The sequence below is a fragment of the Sapajus apella genome, unplaced genomic scaffold (genome assembly GCF_009761245.1).
Source record: "Sapajus apella isolate SASKATOON/1434 unplaced genomic scaffold, GSC_monkey_1.0 scaffold49, whole genome shotgun sequence".
NCBI lineage: Eukaryota > Metazoa > Chordata > Mammalia > Primates > Cebidae > Sapajus > Sapajus apella.
The window spans coordinates 2,208,028-2,227,233 of record NW_022436989.1 but is presented as its reverse complement, the minus strand read 5'-3'; the positions used below and the strand labels follow the sequence as shown (position 1 = coordinate 2,227,233).

The 19,206-nt window shown below is 42.6% G+C and overlaps 2 protein-coding genes across 6 annotated transcripts in view; one reads left to right on the top strand and one right to left on the bottom strand.

The window, feature by feature from the left end:
* The window catches only part of TFB2M (transcription factor B2, mitochondrial), a 22,698-nt gene extending 13,399 nt beyond the window's left edge, over nt 1-9,299 (bottom strand). For both annotated transcript variants that reach the window (XM_032242192.1, XM_032242193.1), the window contains exons 1-2: nt 8,842-9,299; nt 7,659-7,747 (exon numbers count right to left, since the gene is read on the bottom strand). In XM_032242192.1, the coding sequence (XP_032098083.1) occupies nt 7,659-7,747; nt 8,842-9,157 (405 nt within the window). In that variant the 5' untranslated portion in view covers nt 9,158-9,299. The remainder of the gene's footprint in view (nt 1-7,658; nt 7,748-8,841) is intronic.
* Nucleotides 9,300-9,474: 175 nt separating this feature from the next.
* Nucleotides 9,475-19,206, top strand: part of CNST (consortin, connexin sorting protein) — a 91,919-nt gene continuing 82,187 nt past the window's right edge. Inside the window, exons 1-3 of one of the 4 annotated variants that reach the window (XM_032242188.1) lie at nt 9,551-9,682; nt 14,248-14,337; nt 14,376-14,392. The gene's annotated coding sequence lies outside the window, so the exon portion shown is untranslated. Of the gene's footprint in view, nt 9,683-14,247; nt 14,338-14,375; nt 14,393-19,206 lie in introns of all 4 variants that reach the window. The other 3 variants (XM_032242189.1, XM_032242191.1, XM_032242190.1) reach the window with 3 other exon arrangements.

The window sequence follows — 19,206 nt, the reverse complement described above, 5'->3', positions numbered from 1 at the left end:
TTGAGACGGAGTTTCGCTCTTGTTACCCAGGCTGGAGTGCAATGGCGTGATCTCGGCTCACCGCAACCTCCGCCTCCTGGGCTCAAGCAATTCTCCTGCCTCAGCCTCCTGAGTAGCTGGGACTACAGGCACACACCACCATGCCCAGCTCATTTTTTGTATTTTTAGTAGAGACGGGGTTTCACCATGTTGACCAGGATGGTCTCGATCTCTTGACCTCGTGATCCACCCGCCTCGGCCTCCCAAAGTGCTGGGATTACAGGCTTGAGCCACCGCGCCCGGCCTCAAACACCTAGTTTTTCTTAAGCATTTGAGTTCAACCTATGAATATTATCCTATTTCTAAATCCAGTAAAAAAAAAAAATTCTTATTTTTTATTGAGATGAGTCTCACTATGTCCCCAGGCTGGTCTCAAACTCCTGGCCTTAAGTGATCCTCCTATCTCAGCCTCCCAAGTGTCTGTCAAGGTGTGTGATACTGTGCCCAGCTCAAAATCTAGTAAATTTTGGCTGGGTACGGTAGCTCACACCTGTAATCCCGGCACTTTGGAAGGCCAAGGCAGGTAGATTACCTGAGGTCAGGAGTTTGAGAACACCCTGACCAACATGGTGAAATCCTGTCTCTGCTAAAAATACAAAAGTTAGCCAGGCGTGGTGGTATGTGTCTGTAATTCCAGCTACTGGGGAGCCTGAAATGGGAGAAACTGCTTGAACTCAGGAGGCAGAGGTTGCAGTGAACAGAAATTACGCCACTGCACTCCAGCCAGGGTGGCAGAGTGAGGCTCCATCTCCAAAGCAAATAAATAAAGAAAATAAAAAGGAGAAAAATCTAGTAAATGTTAACAATCACTTTCAAGGGGAGGTTTTAAAAAGACTGGAGGAAGGGAAAGACTGGGGGTGGAAATCATATATTTGGTCACGTTAATTCTGAGATAGATGCCTACTACGTCACCTTTGTTGAGATGTCAGGTAGAAAGCTGCATACCTGAATAAGGTGCTCAGTGGAGTGGTCCAGACTGAATATACAAATGCGTGGGAATCTGGCTGTTGAAGGTAATTTAAGAGAGGGGTCTACACTAGGGAGAAATAGTGGGTAGCCCTGAAAGTGGAGTACGCCCAAAATCTAATGACAAGAAACTGAGAATACAAGTAAGGAGGAAAATCAGAAGAGTTTAGTGTCATGGAAGCTAAAAGAAAGAGTACCCATATAATGCATATGATTATGTTTAAACTCTAAAAACCAGTCAACATAGACAGCAAGGTTGTACAACCCATGGCCTGAGAGCCACATGCAGCCCAGAACGGCTTTGAATGTGGCTCAACACAAATTCATAATCTTTGTTAAAGCATTATGAGATGTATGCATGGACCTTTTGTTTTCTAAGGCTCATCAGCTACCGTTCATATTACCATATTTTATGTCTGGCCCACACAGTTGATGTTCCAATGTGGCCTAGGGAAACCAAAAGATTGAACACCCCTGATATAGCATTGACATAATCTTACAAGTTACCAAAAAGGCATTTTAATCTTTGTAATTAAGAGAAGCTAATGAATTTCCATTTGATGAAAAAGGTATAAACAGCGCAGGCATGGCGGCTCATGCTTGTAGTCCCAGGAGTTTGAGACCAGCCTGGGCAACATGGAGAAACCTGTCTCTACTAAAGATATAAAAAATGAGCCAGGCCGGGCGCGGTGGCTCAAGCCTGTAATCCCAGCACTGTGGGAGGCCGAGGCGGGTGGATCACGAGGTCAAGAGATCGAGGCCATCCTGGTCAACATGGTGAAACCCCGTCTCTACTAAAAATACAAAAAATCAGCTGGGCATGGTGGTGCGTGCCTGTAATCCCAGCGACTCAGGAGGCTGAGGCAGGAGAATTGCCTGAACCCGGGAGGCGGAGGTTGCGGTGAGCCGAGATAGCGCCATTGCACTCCAGCCTGAGTAACAAGAGCGAAACTCCGTCTCAAAAAAAAAAAAAAAAAAAATGAGCCAGGTGTTGGGGCATGTGCCTATAATCCCAGCTGCTTGGACAGCTGAGGTGGGAGCATCACCTGAGCCTGGAAAGCTGAGACTGCAGTACGTTGTGATTACCGCACTGCACTCCAGCCCGGGCGATGGAAGCGGGACCCTGTCTCAAGAAAGGAAAACAAAATGTATAAACAATGAACGCTTCATGGCTTCATTACACTTGTATTCTGTGAGGACACCACACATTCTTGCTTTAGCATTTGTCAGTTAACATTCAACAATCTAAACATGATAATCATCAAAGCTCCAGGATAAATAGTTCAATTCACACATTAGAGAGGTCACATTTGAAAAACCAACTAGATTGTATTAGGATTCAAAAACAGGAAGGAAAAAGAACAGAGAAAAGGCAAGTAACCCCTAAGTTTCTACTAATCATTAAGTTAGGTACTTTCCATTAAGTTTGTCTCATTTGCCGGGTGCAGTGGCTCAAGCCTGTAATCCTAGCACGTTGGGAGGCTGAGGCAGGTGGATCACCTGAGGTCAGGAGTTCGAGACCAGTCTGGCCAACATAGGAAACCTCATCTCTACTAAAAATTCAAAATTACTTGGGCATGGTGGCGGGTGCCTGTAATCCCAGCTACGTGGGAGGCTGAGGCAGGAGAATTGCTTGAACCCAGGAGGCAGAGGTTGCAGTGAGCCGAGATCGCACCACTGCACTCCAGCCTGGGCAGCAGAGCGAGACTCTGTCTCAAAAAAAAAAAAAAAAAGTCTGTCACATTTAAACCTCATCAGAATCCTGTACAGTTGGGTATTCCCATCTCTTATTCTATATATAAGATAAACCAAGGCTCGGACAGGCGAAACCACTTATCTGCCCATGGGTCTGACAGCTGATAAGTGCGAGGGCTGGGATTTAGCCAGATTTGAAGACTTCGATCTACCCTTGCCAAAATAAGACTGGGTTTACCATAAAAGCTGATGTCTCTTCAGCCGAACATACACAGCTACTTCTGCAACAGTTTCCACAATTCAAATAGATACACCAAACCATGATTTATAGTTAAGGAATACAATCCGCAACATGTATACTGTAGCACATTCACATTTGAAAATAAACTGTTTCTGACTGAAACACTGTCACTGTGGAGTCCTGGAAATTTCTTTTTCCCCAAGATGGGGTCTTGACACCTTGCTCAGGCTGTTCTAGAACTCCTGGGTTCAAGCCATTCTTCTGTCTTGGCCTCCCTCCCGAAGCGCAGGGATCACAGGCCTGAACCACAATGCGCTGCCAGAGTCTCGGACATTTTATGAGGGAAATGGGAGAGAGAAAATTCTAAATTTAGATTACAAAAAAAAAGTGAAACGTCACCACTGAAAATCCTTTCAGTTTTCAGGAACAAACTTTAGGTTGCCAGAAGCATTATCCGCTAAGAACATCACTTGAAGTCCCCGACTTAGAGCCACAAGAGCTCTGTTTACCCATTGTTACTTCTCTGTTTGTTCTGGCAAATAGATGTATTCACACAAAATTTTATTTGAACGGCTTTTCAATTTATCATAATAATGGTTATTTAAAAAGTGAGAGAACAGGTAATAAGGGTTGAGTACAAGTTAGTGCTGGTAGAAAATAAGAACCTCAATAGAGAAAAAACTAGTTCTAATCAAAGACTGGATTTAGTCAATGTTTACAGTTTTACCTTACATTTATAGCTTCAGAAACACTTTGTTATTGGTATTGCTATCATAATCATTGTTTCAAAAATTCTCTAGTTCTTGACCTTCCGTTTTTCATTAAAGCAATTGTTTTAAAATTAAACTGTTACCTTGAAGATCTTTTTTTTTTTTATCTTTTGAGACTGAGTTTTGTTCTTGTTGCCCAGGCTGCAGTGCAGTGGCAAAATCTAAGCTCACTGCAACCTCCACCTCCTGGGTTCAAGGGATTCTCCTGCCTCAGCTTCCCAAGTAACTGGGATTATAGGCATGAGCCACCAGGTCTGGCTAATTTTTTGTTTTTAGCAGATGGGGTTTCACCATGTTGGCCAGGCTGGTCTTGAACTACTGACCTCAAGTGATCTGTCTGCTTCAGCCTCCCAAAGTGCTGGGATTACAGGCATGAGCCTCTGTTGCAGAAATAGCTGTGTATGTTCAGCTGAAGAGACATCAGCTTTTATGGTAAACCCAGTCTTATTTTAGCAAGGATAGATTGAAGTCTTCAAATCTGGCTAAATCTCAGCCCTAGCACTTATTAGCTTTTAGACCCATGGGCAAATAAGTGATTTAACCTGTCTTGGTTTATCGTATATAAAGCCTCGGCCTTGAGGATCTTATAGGAAAAAGCAACTACTGTGTTACAGAATAACAAACTTTATATAGAAACAAAGACATTTTATTTAGTACCGTCTTGATTACTTTGTGAACCTGTAGATTCACCTTTAAATATGGGCTTTTTTATTTTTTCTCAAACCAGGATAAAAGTTGTCTTCTTGTTTTTAATTTCCAAGTTGAAACTACAGGTGATTATGTTTACTGAATCACAACAGGATCTTAAATCTTCAGACAATTTTGTGTTCTTTTTTTTCTTTACATTTTTGAAACTCCGCCAGATTTAACATCAATTAAATAACCTAGTTAAAACCTTGAATTTTTTTCAAAACAGTAAGTCGTAGAATAACACTAATTTTTTTTTTTTTTTTTTTTTTTTTTTGAGACGGAGTTTCGCTCTTGTTGCCCAGGCTGGAGTGCAATGGCGCGATCTCGGCTCACCGCAACCTCCGTCTCCTGGGTTCAGGCAATTCTCCTGCCTCAGCCTCCTGAGTAGCTGGGATTACAGGCACGCGCCACCATGCCCAGCTCATTTTTTGTATTTTTAGTAGAGACGGGGTTTCACCATGTTGACCAGGATGGTCTCGATCTCTTGACCTCGTGATCCACCCGCCTCGGCCTCCCAAAGCGCTGGGATTACAGGCTTGAGCCACCGCGCCCGGCAAATAACACTAATTTAATGCTTATAGTGTTAAAAGAATTAAACAACTGGATCTGACAGACATTTTCACAATTTTTTGTTGTCATTATGCAATTTTGGATACAGCCATTCTGCATGGTTTCATAAAGTTGGCACAGGGAAGTTTAAATTTCCTAAATTGAATGTGAAGACTACAAAAGCGGGAAAGAGGCTGGGGGTGGTGGCTCACGCCTGTAATCCCAGCACTTTGGGAGGCTGAGGTAGGAAGATCATGAGGTCAGGGGTTCAAGACCAGCCTGACCAACAAGGTAAAACTCCGATTCTACTAAAAATACAAAAATTAGCCAGGCATGGTGGCATGCACCTGTAATCCCAGCTACTCAGGAGGCTGGGGCAGGAGAATCACTTGAACCCGGGAGGCGAAGGTTGCGGTAAGCCAAAATCACACCACTGTACTCCAGCCTGGGCGACAGAGTGAGACTTCCTCTCAAAAACATAAAAAATAAAAATAAATAATAAATAAAAGAGGGAAGGAGAATGAAAATAAAAGTCTGGCTAAACATGCAAGGAATTTCCACTTCTTTACTGTTACGTGAATGTGTCTTTTTTTTTTTTTTTGATGGAATCTTGCTTTGTCGCCAGGCTGGAATGCAGTGGTGTAATCTCGGCTCACTGCAACCTCTGCCTCCTGGGTTCAAGCGATTCTTACACCTCAGCCTCCCGAGTAGCTGGGACCACAGGCTGTGTCTGCTTTTTAAGAAGCGCAATCACTGAAAAATCTATTTGGATGATGCCATAATTCTAGGCAACACTATCTGACTATAGGTTGGGCATCCCTAATCAGAAAATTCTGAAATGCTCCAAAATGTAAAACTTTTTGAGTGCCAACATGATGCCAAAAGTGGAAAAATCCACACCTGACCTGTGACAGGTTGCAATCAAAATGCAGGCATATAACACAAAGTTGAGGTTATAAAAATCAAAGGGAGTCATCTAAGACAAAAACCGTTGTTAAGGAGGCAGATGACTCCATAGGGAGCATTTTGAAAAGCCAGCTGGCAGGATGTCTCCTTATCCTTAATGAACCCAGTTCCTGGTCCCTCAACTGCTTCTGATGTTTCTTCTTGCCTAAGAAAAAAAAATAAAATGTGGCATACAGTAACCTTTCAGTTAAAACACAGCACACAGGAGACTGAAAGCCTGCCACTGTGTGCTTCTGCGGTTCAACAGCTGACACAGGTATTCTGCTGCTGCTGCTGTACTGCTTAGCTTCTCTGAACACATTTTTTCTTTTTTTTATGAAAATCATTAGTACAGTTAAAACAAAATGTGTCTTAAAATGATGGCTTATCAGGAGCATATAAATTCAGAGTCAGGGGCTGAGCGTGGTGGCTCACATCTGTAATCCCAGCACTTTGGGAGAACCCAGGTGGGCAGATCACTTGAGGTCAGGAGTTTTAGGCCAGCCTGGCCCACATGGTGAAACACCATCTCTATTAAAAATACAAAAATTGGCCGGGTGCGGTGGCTCAAGCCTGTAATCCCAGCACTTTGGGAGGCCGAGGCGGGTGGATCACGAGGTCAAGAGATCGAGACCATCCTGGTCAACATGGTGAAACCCCGTCTCTACTAAAAATACAAAAAATTAGCTGGGCATGGTGGCGCGTGCCTGTAATCCCAGCAACTCAGGAGGCTGGGGCAGGAGAATTGCCTGAACCCAGGAGGCGGAGGTTGCGGTGAGCCGAGATCGCGCCATTGCACTCCAGCCTGGGTAACAAGAGCGAAACTCCGTCTCAAAAAAAAAAAAAAAAAAATACAAAAATTAGCAGGGTGTAGTGGCAGGCGCCTATAATCCCAACTACTTGGGAGGCTGAGGCAGGAGAATTGCTTGATCCTGGGAGGCAGAGGTTGCAATGAGCTGAGATTGCACCATTGCACTCCAGCCTGAGTGACAAGTGTGAAACTCCGTCTTTAAAAAAAAAGAAAGAAAATTCAGAGTCGGGGATGATGATGATGATGTCAAATAACCAGGCTGTCCACATGGGTGGCTGACATAGTGACACCTTAGCTTTCTGATGGCCCAATGTATACAAATTTTGTTTAATGCAGAAAACTATTTAAAATATTATACAGAATTGCCTTTAGGCCTTATGAATAAGATGTATATGAAACAAAAAAGGCATTTTTAGACTTGGGGTCCTATCCCCAAGGGATCTCATTATGTATACACAAACATTACATAACATGAAAAAATTTGAAATCCAAAACACTTGTGTTCCCAAGCATTTCAGATAAAAGATACTTAATTTGTATGCCAACCTTTCTTGCCTTTGAAACCCTAAATCTAGAGGTTACATAGACCCAATAAGCTAATATTAGCACTTACTGCAATTAGACTCCAAGCTCACAGAAGACAGGAACACAGCACAGCTTAGTAGAAACAAGGAAGCAACTCTAGGGATACCAGTCATACACTTTGTTCAAAGTCACCCAACTAGGCTGTAGCCGACCACAGAACTAGCAAATAAGTCTCAGAACTCCTCATCTTTCAGCCATTCAACAAGCACTGAATATTAACTCTATTCTAGTCATTGAGAATAAAGAAGATATTTAAGAGATGGCCTCCTAAAAGATATTCTGTTCAGAAAACTGTGTGCTTAATTCCTTAAACCACTCACAGGTAGTTGATCGAACAATAACATACTTTTAGAAACTAAAAATATACCTCCAAATGTGGAATAAAAGTTTTGTCACTTTCAAGGGCAACCACCTTGGCACCAACTTCAAGTAATGCTTGAGTCAGGATTCCAGGACCTAGCACATTGACAGAATGAAAAGTTTATTTGCACAAGAAACAACATAACCTCTTTCAATATCAAACTTTTATCTGATTTTAAATCTGACAGCATCGCCAAAGTAGATGTCACTCTCCTTTTTACATATAGGGAAACAAGAGTTTAGATATAGTTATTTGACTCCAACATCAAAAGTGGTGCAGCTTGGCTTTGAAATCACTGTCAGTGACAGCAAAACTTGCACTCTTTCTTTTCTTTTCTTTTTTTTTTTTTTGAGACAAAGTCTTGCTCTGTCACACAGGCTGGAGTGCAGTGGGGCAATCTTGGTTTGCTGCACACTCTGCTTCCTGGGTTCAAGCGATTCTCTTGCCCCAGCAGTCCGAGTATCTGGGATTACAGGTGCGCGCCACCACACCTGGCTGATTTTTGTATTTTTAGTAGAGACGGGGTTTCATCACGTTGGCCAGGCTGGTCTCTAACTCCTGACCTCAAGTGATCCACCCACCTCGGCCTCCCCAAGTGTTGGGATTTCAGGCGTGAGCCACCGTCCCCAGCCAAAACTTGCACTCTTCATCACCATGATTCACTACCTCTTAAAAGAAAAAAAAAAATAGATTGCCTGTAGCCTATCGCTTACCCATGGACCATACGGATGCTTTAAACATCAAAGAGATTGTCAAGCCTAAACAGAACTGACTCCCCATAATATGAAATGGTGCTTTAAAAAATTATTATTCAGGCCATGTGCGGCGGCTCACGCCTGTAATCCCAGCACTTTGGGAGGCCGAGGTGGGCGGATCCTGAGGTCAGGCAATCGAGACCATCCTGGCTAACACGGTGAAACATCGTCTCTACTAAAAATACAAAAATTAGCTGGGCGTGGTGGCGTGCGCCTGCAGTACCAGCTACCCGGGAGGCTGAGGCAGGAGAATTGCTTGAACCCGGGAGGCGGAGATTGCAGTGAGCCGAGATCCGGCCATTGCACTCCAGCCTGGGCAACAGCGAGACTCCGTCTTAAAAACAAAAAACAGCATCTTAAATAGCACCCAAGGACGATCAATAAGTTTGAATAAATGATGAACATCCAAGAAAATGCAATCCAACTGAACTCACCTGCATTGCACTCCACAAATAGGTGTGGAGTTGTTTTATTTTTTCCGCATACGATCCGCGCCATGGTCTCAGCCAATCTCCGACTGGTTATGTAACGGTTAAAGTCTAAGGTGGACTTAGACTTCACCCGCGAGGGCGATTTCCTGAAATCGGGATCGGGACACAGCTGCGGAGCGGAGTCAGACAGGCCACGGCGGTTCCTCGCCTGCAAGGGCTTTCGCGTCGCCGCTCCAGCCCCTAAAATGCAGAAGCGACCAGCGCCCACCAAGGAGGAGAGCGTCAGCCGCGGAGGAAGCCCGGCCACTGGGATCCACATGTTTTTGCCTCTCAGGCCCGTTGCGAGGATTACCCAGGGTCGCTACTACACTGAACCCCATGCAGGGTATCCCACGTGGAACATTTCCTTGCGTCCGGGCCCCGTCAGGCGGAAGTAAACACTATAACCTGCGCATGCGAACAGCGGCGCCTTCGGGCTTTTCTCCCTCACTTCCGCTTCCGTCCCGTCTCAGCCGCCCGAGGATTGTGAGTGGACCAATGAGGAGAGCGACAGACCATCCGGCTTGTGTCCGGACTCGTACTCTATGGTTGTCCGCGCTCTGCGCTTCCCCTCTAGCCACCAGTGCTCTATGCTCCGCGGTCTAGGGCCGCCAGCCGCCAGCCGGCCGGTCGCGAGGGGTGCGCAGAGGGAGGCGGGGCGGAAAGGCGAGAGGTGTTTTCTCCACCGGAGCCACGGGAGACCTGAGCAAGCTCCGTGACAGCACGTCGGCCGCCATGTCAGCGAGTGGGGCTGGAAGCCGACCCGGCGCCCAGCGGTAGCCCTCCTTTCGCCTCCGATTCCCAGGTGAGGAGAGGAAGAGCGGGATGCAGGGGACGCGCCGGCTCGCGGCGCGGAGGGAAAGCCCTGGCGAAGCCCCTCGCTCCTCCCCCTGCGCTGTCCTCCTCCGGCAGCGCCGCCTCTGCCCTCTCGGTGAGGTGTAGCCCGGTCCCCTCGCCTCCGCCCCCTCTCAGGTCGCCTGTTTTCCTCTCCTTCCTCAGCTGCTGTGGGTCTCCCATTGCTGCGCGTCGCGCCAGTTCCGCCCTCCCTGGGGATCTCCCGCCAGAAGTCGTTCCTCGCGCGGCTCCCTCTGTCTCCATTCCTTTCTGCCCTGTGGCCCACAGCCGGGTGTCCCCCCCACACCTGGTCCTCCCCATCGCCCCCACGTTGGTGGTCTAGAACCGCCTGGTGTCTCCCTTCCGTTCCTCTCCCTGGGCCAATATGTTCCTTAATTTTTTATTTTCAGTTTGTGTGTCTGAAAGACTTAAAGTTGAGATTAAAAATTAAGATTTAAAAGCTTACAATTCCTTTCAAAGCTTAAAAAGATTAAGACTTTAGAATGCTTATTTTATTCCTTGCGTAAACTTAGTCAAACACATCGTACTGTGGGATGCGATTTAAAAGACCTAATTTTGAAGACTAAAAATAGGATGCTGTAATGGAAGTTCTGGCAGTCTTTTTTACCTATTGGGCAATGTTAGAAGACACGGTTCTTTGAGAGTGTTTTTGGTGTTTCAGGATCAAACTCAGAAAGAGCTTTTACCCTTTATCCTTACCACCAAGGCAAGAAACGGCAGCCAACCAACTCCTGCCTTAAAATATGTACAATCCTATCTGCTTACTCTGCCGAGAGCATAATTGAGTTTGGCATTGAAATGCACAAGGAAAAGGTTCCTAAGGAATGTATCACCTACCAAATAGTCTGAAGATTATACTCACCTGATGAAGCTCAGAAGAATTGACAACCAAGTATGACCTTTTGTGGATTAAAAATTTCTTAGGACGTCATAGAAAATATCTAATCAACTGTTGTACAAGCTCTGGAAACTCACTCATTGATCTTAATGTCCTTGAATTCTTTTGTCATACAATTTTCTCACTGACAATTTTCTAGAAGTGACTTTGCATCCTCTGAACCTCTGCATTACTGAGCTGCCTTCCCCTCTCCTCTTAAAAAAACATTTTCATAGATTCAGAAATATACTTTTTTCCCCCTCCAGGACCTGGAGTCCTAAATACTTTTAAATCAAATAAAATAGAATGCTGTCATCATGGTTCACTCATAGAAATGTGTCGTTGAATTTCTTACTTTTTAAATATACTTTAAAAAAACACATTGTGTTGGCTGAGTGACGTGGTTTATACCTGTCATCCTGGCACTTTGGGAGATTAAGGCAGGAGAATCACTTGCAGCCGGGAGTTTGAAGCCAGACTGGGCAACACAGACTCTTTCTTTTCTTTTCTTTTTCTTTTTTTTTTTTTTTGAGACAGAGTCTTGCTCTGTCACCTGGGCTGGAGTGCAGTGGCGGCTCTCTGTAACCTCTGCCTCCTGGGTTAAAGCAGTTCTCCTGCTTTAGCCTCCCGAGTAGCTGGGATTACAGGCATGCACCAACACACCTGGCTAATTTTTTGTGTATGTTTAGTAGAGATGGGGTTTCACCATATTGGCCAGGCTGGTCTTGAACTCCTGACCTTGTGATCTGCCTGCCTCAGCCTCCCAAAGTGCTGGAATTACAGGCGTGAGCCACTGTGCCTGGCTGCCTTTGCCTCTTAAAAAAAAAAAAAAAAAGCAAGAAAAAGAAAAAAAGAAAAATAAACACATTGTGGTTTAAAAAACACTGTTGGGAGCCAAGGCGGGTGGATCACCTGAGCTCTGGAGTTCGAGACCAGCCTAACCAACATGGAGAAACCTCATCTCTACTAAAAATACAAAATTAGCCAGGCATGGTGGCGCATGCCTGTATTCCCAGCTGCTTGGAGGCTGCGGCAGGAGAATTGCTTGAACCTGGGAGGCAGAGGTCGCAGTAGGTGGAGGTTGCGGTGAGCCAAGATCGTGCCATTGCACTCTAGCCTGGGCAACGAGAGTGAAACTCTCGTCTCCAAAAAAAAAAAAAAAAAAAAGAAAAGAAAAAGAAAAAAACACATACTTTAAAATACACTGTCTTATTTCATAATGTTTGTGTACCAAAGCCCACTGAGTCCTAGAAAAACTGATGACATTTTTTATTTTGCTTTTGAGTGGTATTATTTTTTTTGGTTTTAAGGAAGGAGAATTACATTTTAATATTCCCTTTTTACAACATTAATAGTTTACTTGTTTGTGATTGAAGGTACTTGAATAATAAAAAGACAGAATTTTGTGTATCTTATTTTTCTGAGGTCCCAGGTGCTGGGAATGTCCATTTCACCTTAAAGATGAACTTTATGATAAGCATTTAGACATACTTTATTAGAAAAACTTGATTAGTGTGCAGTATTTCTCATCTTTTTTTTAAGAAGTGTGGTTTTGTTTCCTGTGTTATTGTTGCCTTTTTGAAGTAGTCTTTTTTTTTTTTTTTTTTTGAGACAAGAGTCTCACTCTGTTGCCCAGGCTGGAATGCAGTGGTACGATCTTGGCTTACTACAACTTCTGCCTTTCGGTTTCAAGAAGTTTCTCAGTCTCCTAAGTAGCTGGGATTACAGGCACCCACCACCATGCCCAGCTAGTTTTTGTATTTTTAGTAGAGATGGGGTTTTGCCATATTGGCCAGGCTGGTCTTCAACTACTCACCTCAGGGGATCCCCCACCTTGGCCTCCCAAAGTGCTGGGATTGTAGGCATGAGCCACCGCGCCTTTAAAATGGTGCAAAGACAAAGTGATTCCGCTGATGATTTTTACAGTCTCTCAAATTATCTTGTTCTCTCAATTAAGTTGGTAGTGAAGAGAAAATATATATATATATATATATATATATATATATATATATATACATATTTTATTTTTGCTTTTTACATTTAAATTTATGTATTTATTTGTAAAGGTGGAGTTTTGCCATGTTGCCTGGGCTGGTCTCAAATTCCTGTCCTCAAGCAATCCTCCCACCTCAGCCTCCCAAAGCACTGGTATTACAGGCATGAGCCACCATATCCAGTGTCTTTTGGCTTTTAAATGACCTCTGTAATTGGGAAATGCCAAGTGATAGTTCTTGCTTGCTGTCAGAATTAAGGCTGTAGGTCTCTAGCAGTAGTTTTCAATAGAAATATAATGTAAGCCTGTTGGGCGCTGTGGCTCACGCCTGTAATCCCAGCACTTTGGGAGGCCAAGGTGGATGGATCATGAGGTCAGGGGTTCGAGACCAGCCTGGCCAATATAGTGAAATCCTGTCTTTGCTAAAAACACAAAAATTAGCTGAGTGTGGTGGCATGTGCCTGTAGTCCCAGCTACTCAGGAGGCTGAGGCTGGAGAATCGGGAGGCAGAGGTTGTGGTGAGCCGAGATTGTGCCACTGCACTCCAGCCTGGACGACAGAGAGAGACTCTGTCTCAGAAAAATAAATAAATAAATAAATAATAATAATAATGTAAGCCATATAAGTAATTTAAAATTTTCTAATAGTGATATTAAGAAAGTAAAAAGCAGGTAAAATTAATTTTACTAGTATATTTTATTTAATCCTGTATATGTTGTTTTAACATGAAATCAATTTTAAAAGTTAATGAGATATTTTACATTATTTCATACTAAATCTATAAAATCTGGTGTGTATTTTATACTTATAGCACATATCAATTTGGACAAGCCACATTTCAAGTGCTCAGTAGTCACATGTAGCTGAATGTTACCTTACTGAGCAGCACGTATGATAGCATTGTCACATTTTTTTTTTTGTTTTGTTTTTGATACGGAGTCTTGCTCTGTAGCCCAGGCTGGAGTGTAGCCCAGGCTCACTGCAACCTCCGGCTCCTGGGTCCCAGTTCACGCACTTCTCCTGCTTCAGCCTCCTGAGGAGCTGGGATTACAGGCATACGCCACCATGCCTGGCTAATTTTTGTATTTTTAGAAGAGATCATGTTGACCAGGCTGGTCTTAAACTCCTTCATGATCCACCCGCCTTGGCCTCCCAAAGTGCTGGGATTACAGGCGTGAGCCATTGCTTCCGGCCATTCTCACCTGATATTTAAGCTGTCTTCCTACATTGAGAGTCTGATTCTGTGGAGTAAATTAAAAGCTCCTCTTCCTAAAGTGCTGTGATACTCAATTAGAGAATTTTCTCTGCAGGAGGAGAATTCTAAGTCTCTCCCTTGTAGTGTTTTGGTTTTGTTTTGTTTGTTTTGAGACAGATTCTCACTTTGTTACCCTGGCTAGAGTTCAGTGGCAGTCCCAGAGCCTTGAACTCCTGGGCGCAAATGATCCTCCCACCTCAACCTCCCAAAGTGTTGAGATTCCGGGCGTAGCCACCATGCCCAGCCTCTTCCTCTTAGCGTTGACGACTGTGTTAACGCTGAGCCCATGCTTGTTTAGTGAGGATCATGAGATGAATAGTGTTCAGTCATTTCCTGGCGTGACTCCTGGCGTGTCATTGTTACTAGTTATTTACATCTGTCTGTCAACAGCGTATCAAGGCACAGTGTGAGTTCCTGTCTGCTAAATCTATTGACATTAAGTAAGGAGAACTTGAGGACTTAAGAGAAGATTGAACTTTATTTTGAACAGGTAGAGTACCTGCTATTGTAGAGTTATTTTCTGAATCAGTTTCGGGTAAGGCTAAGAGTTTTATAAATGTGCTTCTTTATATCTTGGTATTTCTTATCAAGGGAAAGATCAAATCTTTTAGCAAAATTTAGAAAGGAAGAGAGTAAGTTTTATGGCCGTAGAACACTGGGAGCCTGAGTAAAGTAAAAGATTAACTTGTGTATGGTGGTTTAGGGAAATTTAAAAGGAAAGATGGCAGTTTTTATATAAACCAACTGACGTACTGTCTACGTACGTGCTTTAAGTTGTTTTTGCAACAAGGGCGGTGATTTATATAGAACTGTCTCTGGCTCAGAGCTGCCTTAACACAGGTAACTCTAAGGCTAGTTAACCTCCATGGGAATTAGTCAAACCCATCACTGTTCCTGTCTTGATCTCTGTGCTCTAATAAACTTCCCTAAATACTACTTTAGCTGCAGCATGTTACAATCTACATTAACAGCAAAATTAGCCTGAAGGCCTAATTAATACTCAGTGTAATTTAATACAGGAAACATGCCCTCTTCCCAACCTTTATGGTATGAAGAAACTATAAATTACCTGGTCGGTGAACAAACTCCTCTGTCAAATATAGTCATGATAGATCTGGCACAATGTAGGTACTGTGGGGAGTATTAGAGGATCAAAGACAGAATTGGGGAAGGGGTATAGTTGTTGGATGTTGCTTGTTTTGTGAGAGATGTGTGCATGTTCTATAAGAAAATTATGTTTTCATTTGTATTTAAAACTAGATAGCCATTAATTGGCACCCTTTTAGTTGGACAAAAGAGAAAATACATTGTTTGGTTTCTACAAGTGAGTCTTAGCAAATTTATTTTAGTTATTTTAGGAAGAGTAATTGATAGTATGGTAATCTTCAGTTTTTAAAAAGCCCTGATAAGGTTTCAATGGGCTTTAAAAGCACTATGTGTTTATGGAGAAATTCTAACTTAATACGTGTATGTCTTAATACTGTCATGTAGCATTCTTTCCACTTTAGGGCCTTCAAGAGTCAAATAAATACAGGCTTTCCTTTATGTAGGAATCCTTCTCATGGGAGAAATTATATATCCTTTCAATCAGGGAATAATTTTTTTTGTTGTTGTTTTTTTTTTTTTTTTTTTTTTTTGAGACGGAGTTTCGCTCTTGTTACCCAGGCTGGAGTGCAATGGCGCGATCTCGGCTCACCGCAACCTCCGCCTCCTGGGTTCAAGCAATTCTCCTGCCTCAGCCTCCTGAGTAGCTGGGACTACAGGCACGCGCCACCATGCCCAGCTAATTTTTTGTATTTTTAGTAGAGACAGGGTTTCACCATGTTGACCAGGATGGTCTCGATCTCTTGACCTCGTGATCCACCCGCCTCGGCCTCCCAAAGTGCTGGGATTACAGGCTTGAGCCACCGCGCCCGGCCAATTTTGTTTTTTAAGCATTTGAAATGATTATTTGTAATATTCTTTGAAGAACACATCATTAGCAGAATTCTGAAGTATTATAATAGCTTGAGATTTCTTAAATTGTATTTATTCATTTTGAGACAGTCTTGCTTTGTCACCCAGGGTGGAGTGTAGTGGTAGGATCTCAGCTCACTGCAGCCTCCACCTACTGGATTCGAGTGATTCTCCTGCCTCAGCCTCCCAAGTAGCTGGTATTACAGGCGTGTGCCACCACACCTGGCTAATTTTTTATATTTTTAGTAGATACAGGGTTTCACCATGTTGGCCAGGCTGGTCTCAAACTCCTGACCTCAAGTGATCTGCCCCATTCGGCCTCCCAAAATGCCAGGATTAAAGGCGTGAGCCACCATGCCAGGCCAAATTATTTTTATTTTAGTCTTGAGGTTCTGCGCTTTAATATTTTAGAGATGGAAACTTTCTGCCATTATACCACTCCACCCTTCCATCTCTTAGGACTTCCTGTTTTTCATCATCATTAGCCATGTGGAAAGGAAAGACTGTGTGCCTATCAAAATACTGACAAATCAAGATGATTTTTCCTTTTAGATTAAGAAAAATTCTGAAAGTAAATGGTAAATTTTGTCACCTTTATTTATTTATTTTAGAGATGAAGTCTCACTTTGTTGCTCAGGCTAGCCTTGAACTCCTGGGCTCAAGTGATCCTCCTGCCGTAGCCTCCTGAGCTGGGACTACAGGCATGTGCCACACTATCTGGTTAGTCACCCTTTATTGACATTTGGGCATTTGACATTTGAATTGACAGTATCTAGGCAATTATAGAAATTAACATTATTTTGTAATTGGCAAATCTATTAAATTCTCTTATGAGAGTAGTTGCCCTGGAGAGCCGTTACCTGATTAAATAATTACATCTTTTTTCTATCTTAGCTGCATTTTGAAAACTCAGTGAATTAGGTGACTGTGGTTTTCTAATTTGAACAAAGGTAGAGTAATCTTTAAAAATGCTTTTTGGCCAGGCATAGCCATGCCTGAGACTTAGGCCTGTGGTCTTAGCTACTCTGGAGGCTGAGGTGGGAGGATCACCTAAGCACGGGAGGTTGAGGCTGCAGTGAGGTATGATTGTACCACTGTGCTCTGCACTGCAGCCTGGGTAACAGAGGAAGACCCTGTTTCAAAAATAAAAAATAAATGAATTAAATAAAGTACTTTTTATATTATAGATTTTGAAATAAATAATTTATTAAACAATTTGTCAACTTCATAAGATCAGATACTGCTATCCTTGAGTGTTTGTTAGTGTACTGCTTATATTTTGATTTTATGTATGCATTGTCTTTGTTCATTGTTTTTCTCTTCTGAAGCTGTGATTACCAGTGTACAACTAAATTTTAAAAATAATTTTTGGATGAACTGAAAAACATTGCCTAAGATTTTTCAGTGAGGATTTATTTTTGTGCAAATTTGTGAGGTTTGTTATTTAAACAGAGATGAGCACTTGCTGTGTTGCCCAAGCTGGTTCTGAACTCCTGGGCTCAAGCTATCCTCCTGCCTTGGCTTCCCAAAGTGCTGGGATTATAGACAACCATGAACCACTGCTCCCAACCGAAAATGTATTTTATTTATTGAATAAGAAATAGTGGAGTTACTTGTTTGTGTGTGGTGTATGGGTTTTTTTAAATTAATTTTTTTAAAAAATAGAAACAAGGGTTTGCCATGTTGCCCAGGCTGGTCTTGAACTCTTGAGCTCAAGCAGTCTGCCTACTTTAGCCTCCCAAAGTGCTAGGATTACAGGTGTGAGCCCCCACACCAGGCCTGAGTTATTTGTTTTTACCTCATGAAGCAACAAAGAGCATTTTAGATTTTTTTTTCTACTTGTGAAGCGTGAAAAAGTTTACTTAAATTGGATCTTAAAAGGATTCATGTAACCAACATGATTTCCTCCCTCAGAGCCAACTCTGATGAAAAGAGGGGTGGACGTTTGTGCAAATTATGCTGGTTATAATATTGTGAAATTTCATTTCCTGGAAAAGTCATTATTGGTACACATTTGTGACATCTTAATTCAAATTTAACCATCAGACTTTATTTTATACAATTTACACAGTAATCTCTAGATCCTTTTTGCTGCAAGTATTTTTAAAATTTTGTTGTAGAATTCTCTGCCATGCCATTTAGAGTTATACCTGTAGCATTGGATAAGCACTGTATAGAGCCAAAATTAGAAGTAATGCCATTTGTCTTCTCTATTTTAATCATGTATGTTTTGTGACTGGGAAGAGAGAAGATAGTCTGTCTTATTGGTATTACATTTTAACTCTTCTTTTAAAATTAATTGAATAGATCATATATTCACCAATGTTCATCTTTTCACTAGCCAGAGAAAGATGTATTTCACAATAACCTAAAGTGAAATAGTATTGAATTCAGGAAGTTAGTTTTTATTATATCAGGTGGCCTCTTGGTTGATTATAGTTTCATGCATTCTGATGCCTACAGGCCTTTTCTCCTTCCTTTTTCCACTGTATAACTGGGGAAACCTAGGGATTACCCAGTGAATGCCAACAGAGCTTTAACCTATGTGTCCATGGCTTGCCTTCCCTGAAGCCTCAGAGAGTCCAGCTATGAGTGCAAAAACCTTATGAGCAAAAATTCTGCTCCAGGAACACTTATCTAGGCTGAGGAAACATTCTAAGAATATCTGTTTTGTGACTAAAGCTTCCATGTACTTGTGTAACGCTCTGTGTAAAACCACGTACTTTGTATAGCCTTTGCTGGAGAGTTTCCATTTTCCTCTAGCTCTTCAGTGTAAGTGAAAAAAATGTGCCAGAATGTCTCTATAGATTATTCTGCCTTCCCTCACCTTTTGGTTTTTTCCATGGAAAGCTGACAGGTCAGAATAGGTTTTATTTTATTAGAAACTTGAAAGGTATGTGGGGTAGAAGCACAAATCTTATTCTTCCCCTCTTTTTTCCTTCATGATTACAAAAGTAATAATGCTCCAAAGATTTTTTTAAAAGGTAAATAAATTTTAACTTGAGGAAAACATGGTTATTCAAAAATCAGTGTTTAAAAAAAAAATTTTTTTTTAAAGAGACAGTGTCTTGCACTGTTGCCCAGGTTGCCATGTAGTAGCAATTATAGCTCAATGCAGCCTCTAACTCCTGGGTTCAAGCAGTCCTCCCTCTTCAGCCTCCGTAGTAGCTGGGACTGCAGGTGTGCACCACCATACGCAGCTAATTTTTTTTTTTTTTTACTTTTTGTAGAGATAGGGCCTCGCTGTGTTGGCCCTGGCTGGTCTAGAACTCCTGGCCTTCTCCAGGAGCAGTCCTCCTGCCTTGGCCTCCCAAAGCACAATGCATGTATTTTTCAGAAGGAATTCTCAGCTTTCATCAGATTTTTCAAGGAGTATGTGACTCAAAAAAGGAC